General features: G+C 48.3%; 1 protein-coding gene across 2 annotated transcripts; it reads left to right on the forward strand.

Moving 5' to 3' along the window:
- Positions 1–4367: 4367 nt before the first annotated feature.
- Positions 4368–13662, forward strand: Pcare (photoreceptor cilium actin regulator). 2 transcript variants are annotated; one of them, XM_036171160.1, is made up of 2 exons: positions 4368–8014; positions 12695–13662. In XM_036171160.1, exons 1-2 carry the CDS (start codon positions 4368–4370, stop codon positions 12900–12902), a joined length of 3855 nt encoding a protein of 1284 aa, XP_036027053.1. In that variant the 3' UTR covers positions 12903–13662. The 2 variants fall into 2 exon arrangements, with proteins under 2 accessions (XP_036027053.1, XP_036027052.1); XM_036171159.1 differs by having other exon boundaries at positions 12698–13662.
- The last annotated feature ends 7328 nt before the right edge of the window (positions 13663–20990 follow it).

The following is a 20990-nucleotide window of genomic DNA, read 5'->3' on the forward strand; positions in this document are numbered from 1 at the left end:
GCAGCTCTATGGAGAGACCTCCATGATAAGGACAGAAACATGAGGTAGCATGTGTTATTTTAAGATTTTCATGGAAGAACAGACAATGACAATAGGGACCCTTCCTGTTCTATGAAATGTCATAGTTAGAACTCTGACACAAAACAAAGTATACAATACTGTATTGTAATGAGGAGTATGTGTGTAGTATTGGTAAAGTGCAAGACCTAACTGTATAACTTAAGGATACATATCCCTAGAAAACCACTACCCAGAGCAAGATGTATATAAACTGTTTCTACTATCCTAGGAAATTCTCCATGTCCATAGCCAGTCAATAGTTCTTCCTAGAGAAACCATTCTTTTGATCAATAATCATAGGTTGGTTTCTCCTGCTCTTGACCATCTAAATGGAATCTTTCCATATGTATTGGTCTATGCCTAGCATATTTCACTCATAATTTTTGTTTTGTTTTGCTCTGTTTGAGACAAGATGTCAGTATGCAGCCCAGGCTGGCCTTGAACTTGCTCTGTAGCCCAACTATCCATGAACTCTGTAATTCTCCTGACTCAGCAACCCAAGTCCTGGTATTATTAAAAAACCCTCGCTATATGTGGTTCCTCACCACTTCCTGTCAGCTACTTGTTAACTCAGACTTCTGCTCGCAGGTTAATTTAATTTAATCAAACTCATCTTTGAATGGTTAACAAAGCAGTAGGAAAAAGCACAACACACTTTAAAATAATATTCCCCAACAGGTATCCAGGACTACAAGTGTGAGCCACCATGTCCAGCGTGTGGTCACAGTCATTTTTAAATGTATCCATGTTGCATGTATTTTGTTTGTTTTCTCCTTTTATTGCTGAGTGGTATTCCATTTTGTACAAATATCATACAGCCTTCCCTGTTGACAGACAATAATATGGTCTCCAATTTCAGAACATTATAGATATGGTGACTATGAATATACTCCTACCAGTTTCTCTGTGAACATACACATTCAATACTCCTGAATTTTTTTCTTAGACTTGATGAGTCAAAGGGTACATGTTTAAATGTGAGTTTTATTCAAAGTAGCAGTATTTCCCATTCTCACCCCTAAGAGGGATGGTGTTTGTTTTGTTTTGTTTTAAGCATGTGAAACAAAACCCCTTTAAAAAGAAAGAAAAATAGAAGTTGATCTTAATACAAAATCAATGGCAACATATAAACAAACAGCTTCCTGAACTATTTGTATGAGGCAAGAAACCCATCCTGGAAGGTGTAGTGTTGACAGCCGAACTCCAGATAAAAACTGATTTCAATCACCAATTTAGAAATGTTCTCAGTCATTGAGATGGAAGGTATGTACACAGATAACTCACTTGGGACGCTCAAATCCCAAAAGGAGCAGATTTGCATGAAGCATCCTCCAGGTGAGCTTTCTATCCTATTCAATATGGGACTCAACATGTAAAGAAAATCTTCACACACAGTCCATGTTTACCCACCAGCCCAGGAAGGTGACAAATTAAACATCTCACTGCATAACGTAGCTCACCCCCAGGCGCTGACTCAGCTTGGCTTCCCTTGAGCACTGCTTCAAATAAACAGATCAGGGAACTTTATTAATGATGCACTCTGGGGCACCGGTTATGACGGGCATGGGGCTCTGCACAGAGCTCTGCACAGAGCCCCAGGACCCAGGATCTAGCTTGTTCAAAGCAAGGGAGGTAGTTTCTCCATCCCTTCTGCTTCAAAGGTGTCCTGGCAGCACAGACCTCAATAAGCCAAAGTGAAGGCGGTAACATCAGCTCCAATCTCAGCACCCTCAGGGGATGCCCAATATGAGTTTTCTTTTTCTATTATAAGAATTAAAACTGACAATAAGCTAGTTGTCCAAAAATGAGAAATGGTTAAATATTAGCCCTCTGCAGAAAGATGGAACTGTGATGTTTAAGAGTAGAGAACTATCAATGTGAAGCCTCAGAGAATCAGCCAGGTTCCAAGCATAGGGCCTCTCTATGCAGGTGGAGATGGGAAAAAAAAATACCAAGATGGATTCAGAGGGCTCAGAACACGCTGTTCATAGATATTTCCAGAAATTTTCAGAAAAGATTAGGCCTTGATAAATCATGAGTTTTCGGGTGATTTTACTATGGTAAGTGGTCTAGCATGGTCTTAGGGAGAATAATTAAGTGAGTTGAGTGGTTGCCAGACCATTGATTGACCCAATCCCCAAAAGAGCCCAGTGAATCAAATACCATTGTCTCCAGTTTAAAGATGGCCTCTGCCAGGCATGGTGGTACACACCTGTAATCCCAGCACTCAGGAGGCGGCGCAGGAGGGCTGTGTGTTTCAAGCTAGCCTTAGCTACATAGCATGACCCTATCTTTTTTTTTTTTTTTTTAATTCTCTTCCTCAGCAGAGTTAAATAGTTCTCTAAAGTTCCCCCAACTCAGCCTGCCTGGTTGTACATCTGTAATTCCCATCTACCTAGAAGGCTGAGGCAGAACTATGGTGAGCCCAAAACCAACCTGAGTTACAACAGTGAACCCTGTCTCCAAAAATAAAACATTATTAATAATAATAATATAATAATTTAATTCCCCCCAAGTCAACCTACATCTCCTTTTGCCAAGCTCTTACTCTCTAGAACATTTTGATATTACAACATGATGGTTGTAATCTACAAAGTTCACACTTGAGAATGTGCAATCAAGCTAATAATAATAATAACAATAACGTTTTAAATATGTATCAACTTTCATGTTAGATGGCAGATTGGACGTGCCTCCTCTAGACTTCCCCAACAGCAATATTTAAAAGGAATTACAAGCTGGGCGGTGGTGGTGTACACCTTTAATTCCAGCACTCGGGAGGCAGAGGTAGGCAGATCTCTGTGAGTTCGAGGCCAGCCTAGTCTCCAATGCGAGTTCCAGGAAAGGCACAAAGCTACACAGAGACATCCTGTCTCGGAAAAAAAAAAAGGAATTAGAGCCAAATGTAGTGGTACACACTTTTAATCTCAGCACTCAGGAGACAGAGGCAGGTAGGATCTCTGTGAGTTCATGGCCAGCCTGATCTACAGAGCAGCATCCAGGACAGCCAGGACAATATAATGAGACGTTGTCTCAAAAAAGAGGTGAGGGGTGGGAAAGATTATGTTATGTGTTAGAATTATGTTCTTAGGATCGAATAATTCCACTGCCCAGGATTTGCTTGTTTTCCTATAAGACAGTTCAATAGAAACCTCTCGCCAGAAGAGCATGACTGAGTCACTTCAGGTTCTAATGACAAGCTTGTTTGACAATGAGTTTTCCCCATCATCCTCCTCCAGGCCAGGAAGAACATGCTTCCTCCCATCTGACTCCATTTTCCTTTCTTCCTTTCTTCCTTCCCTCCTTCCTTCCCTCCCTCCTTCCCTCCTCTCTCTTCCCTTCCTTCCTTCCTTCCTTCCTTCCTTCCTTCCTTCCTTCCTTCCTTCCAATTTTTGGGGGTGGCTTTTTTCAAGACATGATTTCTCTGTGCAACAGCCTTTGCTGTCCTGTAACTCACTCTGGGGACCAGGCTGGCCTCAAACTCACAGATCTGCCTGCCTCTGAGTGCTGGGATTAAAGGCATGCTCCGTCACTGCCCAGCTTCTGACTCCATTTTCTATTGTTGCTTTTCTGGTCTATCCTGGTATTTTTGTTTTGTCTTGCTTTGCTTTCACTTTTTAAGACAGCATTTCACTCTGCAGCCCAGGCTAGCTTGGAACTCACAGTGCAAACAGTTTAGCAATCCTCCCTGCCCCAGCCTCCTGAAGGGCAGAATTTCAGGCATGTGACACTGTGCCCAGAACCCTTAGCTAGCTTGCCCTTGATAAACTGTGAAGGTCATTTCTTTTCCAGGGTTTATAATCAGCAAGTCTTCACTTCCCTCCCTCTTCAGAGCCTTTTGCAATTACAGCTCATTTCTCTGGGTTTCCTATGGCAGGCATCTGAACAGAATTAAAGTATGGGCACGTGTGAAAATAATCTGCTTCCCAAGATAGCAAATGCTGAGAAGTTCTATATTAGAACACCCCTGGTGCTGACTGGCTGGGGCATGATTAACCTAATAAGCTTAAAGATCCACTTGCCATGCACATCTGTCAGGACATGAGCAAAACACAGGTCCATAATCCGTCAGACTGGGGCCCTCCAGAACTGTCCCACCGCTCACCAATGCCAGAGGCATCAAAACTTAGAACAACAGGCAGGTCTTTCTCTTCATTGTGACGTGGGCTCCTAGTCTAGGAGGGTGTACTATGGACTCCCAATTTGGACTGCAGTTGCCCGGATGGCCTAGCCAGAGAGCCTTCTGTTCCCGGGTCCAAGGATTCTCCAAAGACTGTGGAGGTAGAAGATGGTGACAAGCTGAAACCATGGGATGCACACCATCCCACAGTGTTATCGTCAACAGCGTTGCCAAGAGCGGCATTCAATTTTTTAAGAAGCCCAGAGCACTTCTGCCAGGATGTCAGTGGGGCAGCCAGAAATGTCCCATCCCTTTGCTGGTTCAAAGCTTCACCTTCTGCGACCCTGGTGGGGAGCTGCACCTGGGACAGAGGTCAGCAGAAGAGCCAGCAAGTTCCAAGAAGCCCCAAACCATGACTGAAGGTCTTTGTCAGCTCATGAAGGATATGAAAGGTCTGATTCCAGAAAGCCAAAGATTCCAGCTGAACGAATCACAAAGCCATGCAGCTACGGACATGTCATGCAGGACAGAAGGCTCCCACAGGATACAAGAAGCAGATTTTGCTGAGCAAAAGAATGAGAAAAACATTCCCCAGGGGACCCCAAAAGGGGACAAAAAGCCAGTGTGCCATCAGTCAGACAGCCAGGGCCATTGCTACCAAACTATTCCTGAGTCAAAAGGCAAAGTGGACTTCCCTGAGGCCCTGGTAAAGGCCCACCAGCACGCTTATGCCTATCTGCACACCAGCCTTTCCAGATATGAAGCAATTCTGCGTCTCGTCCAGCAGGCCAGCCACACCCGGGAGCTGTTGCAGCCCATGCTTAGCTTCCTGCTGTTCTGCTTCGAGGAGGCCAGCCAGCTTCTAGCAGAAATCTCCAAAGATGGAGAAGTGCTCCTCCAGGAAGTTAGAGGGGATCTGGCCTGGCCATCGGGGAAAGGCGAGCCCTGGGAACAGCCAGACCTCCTGCAACAGCTGCTGCAGTATACGGTCACCAAGCTGCAGGTGGTCCACAGCACAGTGGCAGCCCTCACTGGGAGCTTGCTGGAGGGTTCCAGCAGCTACCTCCACTCCACTGCTAGCCACCTGGAGGGTAAGCTGAGCACCAAGAGAGGCCTAGATGAATGCCTCCTAAGAGCCCTGGGACAACTAGAGAGCCTGACCACTGGCCATGGTGACCCTGGGCTGCTGGGTCCACCCTTGTGCTCTGAGGACAGTGGCATCGGAGCTGACAATGAGTCTGTGCAGTCCATGGAGAAGCTGGGCAAGCAAACCAGCTGGGATTTTGCAGCCGAGTCTGGAGAATGGAAGCCAGGGACTGCACCCCACATGGAAGCCAGGCTGGCAGGGCATGCCTGGCAGAAAGGTCCATATTGGACAGGTTCAGACAGACACCAAGACTGTCCACTGTCGAGGCCTGGGATAGCAAAGGTTCAGCCTGCAGCACAGGATAAAGCCAGGAGTTCTCGTACTTCCAGCACAGGCCCAGAAGCAGTCGCCTCCAGGCCTCCAGAGGCTGCCAAAAGCATTCTGCGGGATTCCCTGGGGGTTGAGACCCCTATGCAAACATGTTTTTCTCAAAGCTCTGGATTGGTGGATGCTTCATCCTTGAGCGAAGATGAGGACAGTAGCCCGGAGGAAGATGATGATGTTAGCCACCTGAACCTGCACTCTGAGCAACAGAACGCATCACCTTCAAGACCACGGTCCTCACCTGCCACGCGGGAAAGCCTGTTCCAGCCATACTCCAGGAAACTTAGGAGCCCCCAGGCCCAGGAAATGATTCTGAAGATGAAAGAGGCCATCAGTGAAAGGATCAAGTTTGTCCCTGTGCCTTCCAGACCCCAGGACTGGGCTGAGGAGGAGGAGGGGAGAACAATGGTCCCTCCAAGACCTAGCACAGCCAGTGGCAGCAGGCGGACCCCCGAGAAACAAAGGAGGTCACAATCAGAGGGATGTCTTAAGAGCCACGTGGAAGACCCCACCCTCCAGGAGCTGAGGAGGGTCCAGACAGACCTCAGTCGGAGGCTGGAGGTATTTTACGCCCTGGGTGCCACACGCCAGGGGCAGAACAGGGAACAACTTCTACCATCCAGGGCATCAGTGCTGTGGCCCCCTTCCAACTGCAAGGTGAGTCCCAGTAGTGCCATCGGCAAGTTCAAGGCCTCCCTCACCAAAAATTTCAGCATTCTGCCCAATCAAGACAAGAGCATCTTGCAAAGAGGTAGTCGCTTCCCTGCCCGTGACCAGCCCTTCCAGGAGAAAGCTGAGAAGCTGCCAAATGCCATCTTTTGTGGTGAGAAGAACAGCAGGGCTCCCAGGGACACTGAATGGGACATCAGGAACTGTCCCAGCAGAACATCGGTGAAGAAGCTTATTGAGACTTTCAGTCCCAATGAGAGTCTGAGGATGCCAAGGGACTCCAGGAATTTGGGGCCAAGACCCTGTCTCAGGAGGTGGGGGGTCCCTGCCATGCCTCCCAGATTTCCTATATATAGGGGGCTAGCCCCTCTGTATCCTAAGCCCCAAATTTCTCCAGCAGTAGGCAGAGACCCTCTCAAGGTAGGCATGGGCTGGAGGCCTTCCGTACCCTTTCCCTCTCTTCCTCTGGCAGAAGCATCCAAGAAGGAAGACATCAACTACGAAACAGAGCCAGACCTAGAGAATCTCCCTCCACCGCCTCTGGAAATCCTGATGGACAAATCATTCACTGCTCTGGAGCACCCAGAGAGCAGCCAGCCAGCAGGGAGCTCTGTGGAAGAGACCCTGGTACCGGGTCTGCAAGAAGCTAGCCCTCCGAGAAAAACATGGGCGTCCCCGAAGCTGAAAGCCTCCATGAGCCCCATGGACTTGCTCCCGAGCAAGGGCACTGGCAGTTCCCTGACGCTCCACGGCACCGGGCCAGGAATCACCAGGAATGTGGGCAATTCCAGAAAGCTGACCTTGGACCTGAACTGCCAGCAAGCAGTGAGCCCAAGCCCAGGGGCAGAGGGTGGGGCTCAGATTCATGCACAAGCAGAGCATGCTGCAAGCTTTTCGGAGCATGACCAGAAGGCAAAGCCCTGGCACCACACTAACCCCACATCTGGGCAAAGCAGGACCTTGGAACCCAGCCTGGCCAGACCTTCCCGAGGCCCACAGTCTGCAGAAGCATCCAGGAAAGGCCCAGAGAGAAGCCCTCCAGGATTCAGAAAAGCCTCTCCCACCAGAGCACAGCGGGACTCCCAAGGGGACAGGAGGCTGCAGAGCGTGCCCTCCTCTCATGGACTGTCCCAGCCAGGCCTCCCTGCTGTTCTCAGCTCCCCTAGCCCACCTCTGAGCCCCAGGACACTGAGCCCACCAGCTACAAAGAAGCCAACTTCTCCACCTTGCCAGTCCCCACAGCCCAACCCAGCCCGGGGGAGCCCTCCTGTCCATTGGACAGGAACAAACACCCCTTCCTCTGCCTCCTCTTCATCCCCCTCAGTGTCTCCCTCTCAGGGGTCCAAGGAGACAAGTCACTCTGAGGACGGAGAAGCCACCACGGCTAAAGGACCTAGGAACACGTGTTCCATATTCTGCCCAGCCCCGTCTTCTCTGTTCGAAGCTAAGTCGTCCTTATCAATATCCCCCCCACGGACGCTACCAGAACCGGGGGGCCCTTTGAGGACCCCAACAGAAGGCTGGAGGGGCAGCTCAGGGCCACAAATGAGGGCGGATTCGCAGAGGAGAAGTGCTCAGAGAGCCCTCAACCCTCTGCCTTTCGTCAGAAGGACAGCTTCAGACCGCCAGCGCCAGCAGGGTGACCCACTTCAGCTGCCCGGCTGCCCTTGGGAATCCCATCCCTGCCAAAGCAGGTAAGAGATGTCTCGCCACTACCTAAGCAGAGCAGGTGGGCTCTTCGGACTGTCTGGTGTACTAGTTTTCAAACTTTGCTCCAAAGGGAGAGGCAGTGGGGAAAAAGAGCTGAGATGCGGAGAATGGCCGGGTCTCCCCTTGACCATGAACGACTGGGTTTTCACCTTGATGGACCGCCCTGCCCCAGGGGCTGGCTCGCTGCCTGCCTGAACCCAGCACCCGGAATCTGCACTCTCTTCCACTGGGAGGTTCTCTAACCATTAGGTCCCAGGACCCTTTAAACTCTGAAACAGACACAAAACTACCCAGAGAAATCCTGTCTCAAAAAAAAAAAAATAATAATAAATTGAGAACCCAGTAGTTTTTATATGTATGACTATACCTACCATTTTTATCATAAGTTTAAACTGAGAATTAAATATTTTTAAAGAATAAGCCCATTGTATACTCATATAAATAGTATATTTCTGCAAAAACAAAACAAAAAGTATATTTTCTTTTTGTTGTTTCAAGACAGGGCTGGCATTAAACACAATCCTCCTGCCTCGGCCTCCTGAGTTCTGGGATTACAGGAGGGAGAGAGAGAGATTTGATGAGAGTATTGCCATCTTGAATTTTGCAGACTTGGTGGTATCAACTGGCTTAGTCTATTGATCTGGCTGAATTCTCAGATTTGCTTCTATAGGCCATACTGCACATCCATGGATTCAAAACTCTCCCCACGTGCCTAAGAGTGTGGACCAGTAACACCTTCGAATTATGATAAGAATAGGTTGAACCTTGAATTCCCCCTCCCCACAGAAATGTCTCTGAGATACCCAGGGGTCCATAGACCACATCTTAAAAACAGTTGGTCCTGAAAACAGGAAGAGAAATAGTGGAGTGGACTTTTCAGAGACCCGAGGGCTTGGCTCCACTTCTCCACCAGCTTCAAACGTCTACAGAGTGAGTGTGTTCATGAGCACCAGCATCCAGAGGCCTGCCCCGGGGAAGACTGAACGCCCAGTGTGCCTGTCTCAGCAGAGAAAAGTTGATACATGCTATAGGCCCGATGTGTAGGCAGTTTGAACACACAGCTGCAGGGAGCGAGAGCCAGCAGAACCACCCCATGGGCACTGAAAGGATTCCTATTTTTGATTGGTTGTTTTACAGAATACACAGGGGTAGATGTTGTGGGGAGGGGGCATGTCAACCCGAGGTCTATTAGAGAAACACTCTATCAGGGCACTTGATATCAGATCAGACAAGCGCTCCGACACCAGCGCTTGCTCTGTCTGTATTACTAACGGCTGTCTCAACCCGCAGTTCGTTTCTGCCTGGGTGATATGCATCATGGGCTTCACAATGCGTCCAGGCATAAAAGGTAATTTTTTTTTTTACAAAGTATTCAGCAGTCAATTTTAAATAAAGATAGTATCTCAGGAAAGTTGTGCATTGTAATAGTTCTATAACCTTCCCCAGCCACTTGAAAGAAATGAAATATTGATTATTTTTGCAAGAATCTTAGCGTAACGCTGATCTTTTCTTAAATCTAAAATGTACTTCCTATAGCACACTGGCTTTCATCTAAGAACCTCGATAAACACTACTTACTCTGTTATTAGATTTCTAAAACTGTGTCCTTCAGAAGAGCTTGAGAGAGCAGGGACAATAAAGGGGCATTAATTAAAAACACTAACATTTTTAAAACAGCAGGAGCGTAAAATTGCTCAAGAAAATAATGCCCAGGCTTCTCCTCCAAATAGGGCAGCCTAAAAGGCTGTTTTATGTGCTGAATCTCAATACTCGTGTGTGTGTGTGTGTGTGTGTGTGTGTGTGTGTGTGTGTGTGTGTGTGTGATTTGTATATGGCAAGGAGGCATACTTGTGACTTGAAAGCAGAGCCTGCCCAAGGTCAAGTGGAGGTTACTTACCGATTGCTCCTATTTCCACCCCCCCCCGCCTTTTGGTGTGACCATACCTTTATGCCATTCCAAAGTCTGAACCCATGAAGGGGAAATGCCTATCTCCCACCTACCCCCCTACCTCAACGTGTGCATTTAGCATCTGGAAGCAGAAGCCCATCAGCAGGAAGAACATTGAGTCTTTGCCTCTGTACAGAACGCAAGTATAATTTTCTGCCATCCTGCCTATGAAAGAACCATACCAGGGGCTTAGGCATGGCTTCCCCAAGACCAGACAACAAATGTCAGGGAGCCAAAGAGTGCTTCCAAAGCTGGGGCGGGCAGAGACGTCACCCCATTGTGTCTTACAGCATGCAGACTCGAGTGCTCTAGAGTTGTCTCGGACCCCATTTCTGTCTCTCCTTGCTAGGCACAAGCTGTTTTGTAGAAAAAGGATGGTGTCTATATCCTCCTATTCTGGGGTACCTGGGGATCAGGAACAGTCCTTGGAGGCATCCCCAGGAAATTCAACCATTGAGCTTTGAGTCTTTGTGTGCATATACTGAATCCCCAGGTGAGAATGCATCTCTAGTCTCAAGACATTGGAGTCCTATAAACACGCCAGAAGGGGCTAGCCCAGTGCTGCTCACCCTTCCTAATGCTGCGACCCTTCAGTACAGTTCCTGGTGCTGTGGTGCCCTTCAAACAAAATTATTTTCGTTGCTACTTCATAACTGTAATTTTGCTACTGTTATGAATCGTAACGTAAATATTCTTGGAGACAGAGGGCTGTCAAAGGGGTCATGGCCCACAGGTTGAGAACCACTGGTCTAGCCTTTCTCCCCTCCCCCCCCTCCATACAATGCTTTTCATCTCTGCCTGATCTGAACTGGTAAGGCAGGAGCAGCATCATACACGTCCTGTGGGGTGCTTGGCTCAGGCTGCTCAGTGGCCAGCAGGGCAGCAGGTAGGCAGTCTGTCCCCCTAACAGTTCCAGGAAGAGCGAGAACCGCAACCACAGAGTGATAGCCTGTCAAATTAGCAGGCTCCCAGCCTCAGCTTTTTGCAGATAATGGAACTTGGGTGGGGCTGAGAGAGATCAAATTTAGATTTTTTTTTTTCATGCCGCCATGCCAGCCTTCACGGAGCGGCACGTCTCCTTTCCTTCCTGCCAGTCTCTGGAAGGCAGAAAGCACCCAAGACTGGGGCATGGGTGAGATACAACCTGTGTATGCTTCCTAGTCCTCCAAGGTCTCGGGGAAAGGAAGGAAGAGAGGAGGCAGCTGTGAGCTATAGACCACTGTGGACCCTGAGCACCTGGAGAGCTCTGGAACACGTGAGGCCACCACTGGCTCTAAGGCACACAGTGGGCTCCTTGATCCTGAAACATATGAATGTGTGCCACCCTGTCCATCCTCTCTGCCTCGCACCTTGACCTTGTTCATATCCAAACACAGGCTTGTCTACAGGTTTGGCATCCCATGTGCAGAATAAGCCCACTATTTTATAAAAGGCAAGCGCACATTGTCACGGGAAGAAGGAAGAGCCTTATGGGCTGTGCAGGTGGGAGGCAGGGCTCTTGGCTTGCTTTTGAAGTGACTGAGGGCTCTAGCCAAGGTCCAGTTTCTCTGAGCCTCAGGTACCCAACTACTGTACATTAGGTGGCCCCTAGAGTCCCTCCTGGGTACAACTTCTTATAAAGCAGCACCATAGAGACAGCTTCCCATTATCCACTGAGTATGTATATGGGAGTTGTGCACACAATTTTCCATTTCACCCAGTACCGGTACCTGTGAGTCCTGGTGAGCTAGACACTGGTTTTCTTTTGTTTTTTTGTTTGTGGTTTTTTTGTTTTGTTTTGTTTTGTTTTTTGAGACAGGGTTTCTCTGTGTAGCTTTGCGCCTTTCCTGGAACTCACTTTGCAGACCAGGCTGGCCTCGAACTCACAGAGATCTGTCTGCCGCTGCCTCCCGAGTGCTGGGATTAAAGGAGTGTGCCACCACAGCCCGGCTAGACACTGTTTTGATTTCCAGCTTACAAGGGAAAAATTCAGACTTAGTCGGATTGATTCACATGCAGCAAGGCACACAGATGGTGAGAGCAAGAACCAAGATTTCAACCCAGGCAGCCAGACTCAGCCTCCCCTGGCAATCCTGAGGCCAGCCTGCCAGCAGCCGGCCCTGTGTGGCTTTCAGAGTTAGTCCGGTCTACCCAGGCTCACTCTGTGCTTTTTCATAGCCACATCCCACTCTCCCAGAGCATAGCCAGTCAGAGGTGGCATTCTGCGAGGGTCCTTCCCTTTCACAGCCCTTAGTCAGCAGCTGGGAAACTCTAATCACTCACTGAGACTGGGCCAGACGGTTCCTGTTGGATTCCATTCAGAAAAAGAACGGCCACTGTACAATCAGGTTGATTTTCTTTTTCCCCTTGCTGTTGTTGTTTTTAATTCAAGCAGCTAAGCCTAGCTCTTCATGAAACAAGAAGTGCTTTAGAAAAACTAAACTAAGCTAAACAAAGGCCAGGTTCCCCCGGGCCTGTTGAGAGAGTTGCAGGATTCTAGGCATAGAGCAAAGTGCATGATGCAACCTGCTGGGAATGTGCTGGGAGCTGGTTCCCACTCCATCTAACCAGACCAGGCACATGGAAACGACAATCTAGCCTGGCAAGTATGAAATGGAATAACAGAGGAAGTGGGCGGAGGAGGGAGAAGCAGAGGAGAGTGGGAACCAACGAAGGAGCCAGAAGGAACAGTAGAGGAGTGTCTGACCTGTCACTCACTGTACTTTCTCTTGGCCAGCAGCAGCAGCAGTGAGGAGAATTCCAAGCAAGAGCCCCTATCCTGGAACAACTCCTGTGCCCCAGAACTGCAGGGCAGTGGCACCAAGTGGGCATCTCCTCTGGAGCTCTGTGTGCTGGGCCACGGGCTGCAGCCAGAAGCCCGCATCAGTCGCAGCCAGGACAGATCCCAGCCAGAGTCACAGCACCAGCAGAAGGAAGTGGCCTGACATATGGCCCATGGGGTCACACGAATGCCAGCCCCTCCCTAGAACACATGAAGTAGTCCTGAGGTGTTGACCCTGCTCCGTGGATGGTGGGTGCTCCGTGGATGGTGGGTAAACCAACTCCAACTGGAGTGTCTGGGAAAGACCTTGAAGACACCCTGCGTAAGGGTCTGCAAAATCTTAAGCAACAGCCGGGTTCCCATCACAGCAAAGATGTTGCTTTGCCTTAGGTTTGAATGGTAATGGAGACTTTAGAGCCCACAATGATACCCTTTATCTTTCCAAGAGCTGGCCTTAATGAGAAGGAAAATGCATTCGTGCTTAGAGGGACGTGTGTTTTACAAGGTAACCAGTGGTCACAACATCATTTTAACCACAACAATGAGTGAAGTGGTGCCCTCCGGGGAAGAAAACCAAAGGTGTGGGGGAACACCCCTCACCCCACACACAAGGATCTCTCTGGAGTTCAGACAGATGTAAGAACAGAGCACAAACAGGTCTGATGTGGGCGGCCTTAAACTCTGCATTCTTAATGAAGAATATTTCATTGCCTTTGATTATTCTATCACAGTACCTGCCTACAGCATAAGAAGTTGAACAAACAGTAGGAAGAGCGTTGTTTTTTATTATTTGTTAAGGTTAAATGGTATGATGGTTCATGTTGTCCACATGACGGAATCCGGAACCACTGAAGAGACTAGCCTTTGGTCATGTCATTTCTAGGTTGAGTTCATTGAGGTAGGAAGACCCACCCTCCTATGATTGGCACCATTCCATGGGGGTGGGGGTGAGGTCGAGGATCCTGAACTGCAGAAAGAGGAAGAAAACTACTTACCAGCATTCCTTTCTTCCTGCTTCCTGACTGTGGACGCAATGTGACCAGCAACCTCCAATTCCTGCCATGACCATGACGGACTGCATCCCTCAACCTTTAAGCCAAAATAAACTCGCCCTCCCTAAAGCGGCTCTTGTCCCATATGTTCGAAGGGAAACAGACACGTGGGTAGTCTCAACACACAACACAGCATCGAAGTCTCCATGAAAAGCTTTGTTGAGAAGCGAATGGCTCCCTGACATGAGACAATGAGGTGGAGTAGAGAGCATCCAGCCCCTCCAGCCCCTCCAGCTTCTGCTTCCCCTGTTCATGCCGATGCTATGAACCTTAAAACTCCTACTTACAGTCAGTCATACCACCCTTGGCCTCAGTGTGAATCAAACTCTCTGGCTGAGCTCAACCCCCACATGCTTCGCGGTCTGAGCGAACACAACCAAGCCTCCAGAACAAGAGGCCTGTTCTCTGCACTGGGTGGGGGGCGGGCGCTGAAGCTCAGAGATAGGGAGGGTATGGCCCATTCTCACATGCCTGCCTCCCCACAAGCTTCTTGCCAAGTTTCTTCCTAGGTCATCTGCAGAGAGGTTCTGTTGGAGCTGGAAGTAAAGCCAAGAAGGGCACTCATGCCAAAACCCCTGCTTCTGCCAGTGAGCTAGATACTCGCTGCAGACCCTGGATTTTTCCATCCGGGGAATGTGGAGTACTTTTCTATTTAGAAAAGAATTTGCAGTAATTGGGTGATTCAATGCCTGCTCAGTGGGTTGTCAAAAGACAAGAGTTCTCACCCACGGGTACAGCTAAGCAGGCTGAACTTACCAGAGCTGCTGCAAAGCTGATGCTTTAAGTTGGAGAAAATTACAGACCTCAAATCCTTTTTTTTTGTTAAAATGGATCCGTGGGCACAAGCACATGTTATGCTGGGTCCTGGAGCCTTCAGTTCCCTCCTCAGGGTCAGGCTTGTGACTCTGACGACAACGTGAATCTCACCTGACCAGTCGTGTTATTGAAACGAAGTAGCAGGGCTTCAAAGACACACCCGAAACACCATGAAAATAAATGAGCAGGAGGCTCCATGCTCAGCCCTGTTATGCAGAGCTCTTAGCTCATGTTTGTTAATGTGGCTTTGCTAAAGAGATGTACTTTACAAAGGAGTTTTGATATGGCTACGCCCAAAGGTTTGTTATGATGATCGTCGTGAGGATCCCACAGACCCGAGCTACAGGTATAGTTCTGGGATGAGCCTAGAACATGCTGCCTTCAATTTGGGTACCACTAAATGGTTGGGCAGCTAGCTTGGGGAAGCAGGAGGCAAAGCTGGGCAAGTATAACATCTCTGATCAAGTGGAAGCAAATCATGTCAGTGGCCTCTGAGAGCTTACCCACATGTGAGTAGCTTTAGGGACCATGGTTCTAGGGTCTAAAGCAGTGTTTCTCAACCTGTGGATCCAATCCCTTCGGAGGTCATATATCAGAGGTCTGGCATATCAGATATTTACATTATGATTACTACCAGTAACAAAGTTACATGTATGAAGGAGCAGTGAAATAATTTTATGGTGGGGGGGGGGGTCACCACTTCAGGGAGGCAGCATTAGGAAGGTTGAGAACCACTGGTTTAAAGGATGATCCCTGGGGAGCTAATGAAACAAGACAGGGCTCCAGCTGCTGGGACTGCACAGCCACATAGTGAATGACACTGGATGGGGACATGGGGGTCCCTGCAAGCATCATGGTTGGCAGGGGAAGGATCTGGGTGAGGTAAAAAGGATATTCAGTTCAGCTCAATTTTGTTAGCCAGGGCTTGGTCAAACTTTTGAAGTCTGATGCCAAGTGATTTATTTGTTTAACAAACCTTTGGGCGTGGCCATATCAAAACTCCTTTGTAAAGTACATCTCTTTAGCAAAGGCCCTTGACAACGTTTCTACTAGAATGGGTTCTATGGACTGAGAAATGTTGCTTAGGAGTCTGGGCCTAGGGAGGAAAGGTTTGCAATAAGCATAAGGATAACCGGGTTCTATTGCCTGAGAAATGGTCTTCAGGATGTTGGAGGATTCGGGTGAGGTCTGGCTCCATAGTCTAGCAAAAGATCACCAGGTTAGAAAACAGCATTGACTCCAGCCTTCCAGGTGGATTTCTTCGGTTAAAGAAAAAAAAATAAAAATAAAAAAATAAAAGCCCGAGCATTTAACAATTCTGGTTTCTCTAGTGCTTATCCATGAGCACATGAACCTCGGGGTCCAGGTGGGTATAACACAAGAGGATTTTTAAAAGTTATAGTATCTGGAACCCAGATGCAAAGATGAACCTGATAATCCTAGGGAAAGGCAGATTACCAGCCTAGGCCTCGCTCATGTAGGAGCCCAACTGTGAAAGCTCAGGCTCAGTTGAGTTCATTCATTCACTGAGTGTCCACAGGGCAGTGGTAAGAACTGGAAGTGACCAGCCTGAAACCAGGCGACATGCTGTATCATAAAGGGTCAGCGCCCTAGACAACTTCCTGGAAGAGCCAGGTATGAACTTCTGCTGGGCCCCATGAAAGTGCATGTTAGGGGTCTTCTAAAGACTAGGGCCTGCCCCTCACACACACCATGCTAGGCTGCAGGTAGCAGAGATGGAGACAGCTGCTTTTGTTCCTGCTATCAGCCATAGATAGCACCTTCTTACCCCTTCTAGAGGACTTTTTCATGCACTAAGAGCTTTGATGAGTTGCCATACGTTCTTACATGTCATACCTGTGAGGCCCCAATTGCCACTAGACTCGGGAATCAATGGCAGTGTGCTGATGTGGCCTAGTGACCCACAGGCTATGGGAATCCTAAATCACCTTCTACCAGAGCATGTCAGGAGAGAGTTGCCGATGCTAAGGAGCTGGGAGCAGGAGAGGCAATGAAGTTCAAAGGCTAGGCAGTGTTGAGCTGACACCAGAGCCCATGGGTTGCAAGACTTGGTCGTCATACAAACCTCACCTAGCTTAAGTTACCCGTGAGTTAAACTCTGTACAAAAGAAATCAAAACCACTTCAAGCTGCCAAGCTTATAGCATCAAATCAGCTGTATCCCTCCTGGAGATCAGGCCCTCCCCAAAAGCCAGGTCTATGATTCTGCCATAGGGAGTAAGTAAATTCCTGTTAGCCATGCAGGGCAAGTTCAATTCCACAGGTTCTCAGATCCTTTTACCTAGGCTCACCCACTCTGTCAAAGAGCCTTGCCAATACTGGGCCAAATCCACTTCTTTTGCTTAATAGAGAAGATGATAGTTTTTGTTTAATTGTTTAGTAATTAAACCAATGGGCTCAACCCACCAGGCAAGCACTCCTGAGTGTACTTTTCCATGGCAGAGTTAGAAAGCAGCATGGAACATTGTTTTACCCATCATACCAGACAAGGGGGTGTCTCCGCAGATCCATGGGGTACATCACATCCATATTCCTATTTGGGCCAACTCTCCTCTATGGGTACACTTACAGCATCCACCCTCTGTGCCCCTGGGGACCTCAGAGCCGTAAGGAGGAAGGTATCAGCCCAACTTTTACCCAACACATTTAGTAACACAGCAAACAGATGTGCCCCAGGGGAGAAAACACAATCTTTTTATTTCCATCAAAGCATTCACGGAGTGGGAAAAATGGTGCAAATATAGTATTCTAGCAGAGCAGTGGCAGCTTTTTTACAAGTATAAATACAATCTCCACAATGAAATATAACCTATCTCCACGGGCTGCGCTGTTGTTTACTATAAGCTATCTTTTCCTTCCTTATGTCACATGCCCAGTCCAGATCCTCAGATATTCCAAACTGATAGAAATGCATGGCAGACAGACCAAGGAGCTTATGCTCGACAAGGCTCAATTCATAAATCCTACAGTATGAATGAAAGGAGTTTTGAGAAATGTATTCTTTTTCTAAAACAAACCAGTGTTTTGCATGTACCAGGGGAGCCGGTACAGTGAATTATGCATGTTGACATGTTTGTCAATTGATCATCTGGTCGACCGCTTACGGGCTGCCAAACACCCACTCCGTCTTCCAAAGGAAATCTTTTCAAAGGTAATATATTTTTAAGTAGCCCCACATCAAAGGTTTTGTCGAACCACCATAAAGCAAATGAGTTCTGAGCCTGTGTTAACAGAACATGGTATATTGCACTAGCGTTTACGTCCCGTGCCTACCCAAAGTTTAAAGAACGTTCCATCAATCCATCCAGGCGTTTTTATGAAATGTAATTAAAGATGCATTGCATCTGAGGAGGTACAAACAGTTAATTCACTCGGCTCTCTAATTCAATTTTATGGGGGAACTCGGATTCTACTGGCTTGATTCCACTCGTGGACTTCAAAAAGCCACTTCGAGGATCATGTGTGGGCCCTGCACTGGGCTGACTTCCCACGGATCTAACCACCAGGGTTCCGAACTTGGCATCCCAGACACCCTGGCAGTCTGGTACTTGAGCCAGCATCTGACCTGGGTTGTAATGGCACTGGCAGGGCTTAGTTCATAGCCAACTTCGGTAAAAAGAACCAGGAACAGAGAATTAAAGAAGGGGAGGAGGGTGTGGTGTAGATGTGGCTCAATCCTGGAAAATCAAAATTGTGCTCCAGGTAACTGGAATTGGGGGATGGGGTGGAGCACACCTGTCTAAACCACCTTTTTGAACCATCTTAGAGAGCTCAGAATGCCATTGACTCTCTCTCTCTTTGTCTGTCTGTCTGTCTGTCTCTGTCTCTGTCTCTGTCTCTCTCTCTCTCTGTGTGTGTGTGTGTGTGTGTGTGTGTGTGTATTGAATGCTCACATCTGCCTGTCTTTATTTCACAATTCCGATTAAGAACTCCGCATCATGTCTCCCTCTTTCCAGAGCTGCACACTAACCCTTAAAGAAAGTGAAGAATGACTCTCGGGAAACTGGGCCTGGGACCCGCACAGGTCAGTCCCAGCAGGGGAGAGGTAGAAAGAGGAGGATGTGAAGAGCAAGAGGAAGATGTGAAGAGGAAGACCAGGCTGGCCCACTTGATCAGGTTCAAGACACCCTAGGCTTTATAACAAAACTGTGTCTAAAGAAAGAAGGAGGGAGAGAGGGAGGGAGGGAAGGAAGCCGGGGAAGAAGCCAGGGGTGGGGAAGTAATCAGTTGTCAAACTCAGTAAGAATTGACTGGGTTCTTTGAAAGTCTCCACATCTTTCAAGTGTGAAAATAATAAAAGATTAAAACATTTTGCTTAGAGACACAAGTCCATGTGAAAAATATATATATACCAAACAGGGGGGAAATTAAGTTCCTGCAGCTCATTTATCTCAGGCAGAGTCTTGGGGTGATCTGTCAGCCAGATAGATGGTCAGCAATTACTTCAGCCCCTGAATAGCAACCCTGACACAGAGGCTGGGAGGGCGAAGGACCTGAGAAGAATTACACCTGTCTCTGTATGCAATGCAATGCTCTCCCTTTCCAAAACACAATTACCTACATTGTTCCCTGAAACTTAGGTCCTACCCGATTATGAACAAAGTATTTCTTCAGCCACCTCTTACAAAAATGAGTAAAAGGTGAGGCTGAGAGCTGGCCAATCAGGAAAAAGTGAGGCTGAGAGCTGGCCAATCAGGAAAAAGTGAGGCTGAGAGCTGGCCAATCAGGAAAAAGTGAGGCTGAGAGCTGGCCAATCAGGAAAAAGTGAAGATGGGAGCTGGCCAATCAGGAAAAAGTGAGGCTGAGAGCTGGCTAATCAGGAAAAAGTGAGGCTGAGAGCTGGCTAATCAGGAAAAAGTGAGGCTGAGAGCTAGCCAATCAGGAAAAAGTGAAGCTGGGAGCTGGCTAATCAGGAAAAAGTGAGGCTGAGAGCTGGCCAATCAGGAAAAAGTGAGGCTGAGAGCTGGCCAATCAGGAAAAAGTGAAGCTGGGAGCTGGCCAATCAGGAAAAAGTGAGGCTGAGAGCTGGCCAATGTGTTGCTCCAAAGATGTGTCTCAAGCTAGGGGCAGAAGACACACACATCCACCCAGTTCCAAAACAGCTTCCTTCCCAAGACACCTGCAACAAACAGCTTCTAGATTGTTCCAGGGCAGGGTGAGGCAGCTCTAAGGTACGGTGCAGCCTTCTCGTGGGGAGCCACTCCATTTACAAACAGGGAACTAATTTTCATCTCCAGCCACAGCCCCGCCAGACTCTCATCCGTTCCTCTTAAACTGGCTTGGATAGAATTTTAAACAATAATCCTTTGTGGACCCAACTTGACCTCCTCTTCTCTCCCCAAACACACAGATCGAACTGCTCCTAGCAGTAAGGGAAGAGGAGTCTTCTCCAAAAGCTCCTTGTTCCTCACTGCCATGAACCCACAAAGCGGCTACCAGGTGACAATATGACAGTCGCACCCCGCCCTCCCCCCCCCCCCTGTCGTCCCCATCCCCTCCCCTGGCAGCTGCTGCTGCACATCCCCTTCTGGGAACAGCACTGGCTTTGCTTCAGTGCCCCAAAATGGTAAATGATGGCAGATTCAACAGGGGAAAAAAAAAATGTCGGCCCTTTATGAACATTATTTACCTAGCCAGCCCCCTCCTTTGAACAGGACAGGACTGGCTGTGTTTACAAAGCCCGGTGCCTTTTTAAAACTATTGTTTAGTTAACAGCTTCTGACACCAGCTCTGGAGGAGGAGGTGCGGGATCACTCTCTGCATGTAAAACTTCTCAAGGAGAGCCCAAGGTGACGCTAATAACAGCTGTCAACCCGCAGAGAGGTAATTACAAAGCCATGATTAAAACAAAACAAACCCTTCAAATGTTACAGCCTTCTTCAATGAAACACCAATTTGACAGGGACCGGACACCAGACTGCCCCCGGAATAAGCCCCCGGAATAATGACCCAGCACATCCCCCACATGGCCCAGACTCAGAAACACCCACCGAGGGAACAGCAAGCATCCTGTGCCCTGATGCTACCAGCAACCTGGAGCCTAGCTAGCAGCAGCAACTCCTCCGACCTGCCTCCTCTTGGGACTCGCCAGCCTGGCTGCCTGATCCTCTGCTGACTCCTAGACATTTTCCCTAGAGCCAGATCTACAGTGAGACTAACCAAGCGGCCATCCCAGCCTCCTCTTTCCTCCCCACCCCCCAGAGCGGTTTTCATCAACCATGTTTGGGAAATTCTAATTTAGAAAATTCCAACCGCTTGGATGTGGGCGCTTGCTTGGAAACCTAACCGTCAAGAGTATTAAGGTGATGGCAGAGGTCTTGAACCCTAGGTTTGTGTGGGCTGGTCCGGGGCTGGGAGGATGGC

Source organism: Onychomys torridus, chromosome 21, assembly GCF_903995425.1.
Source record: "Onychomys torridus chromosome 21, mOncTor1.1, whole genome shotgun sequence".
Classification (NCBI taxonomy): Eukaryota; Metazoa; Chordata; class Mammalia; order Rodentia; family Cricetidae; genus Onychomys; species Onychomys torridus.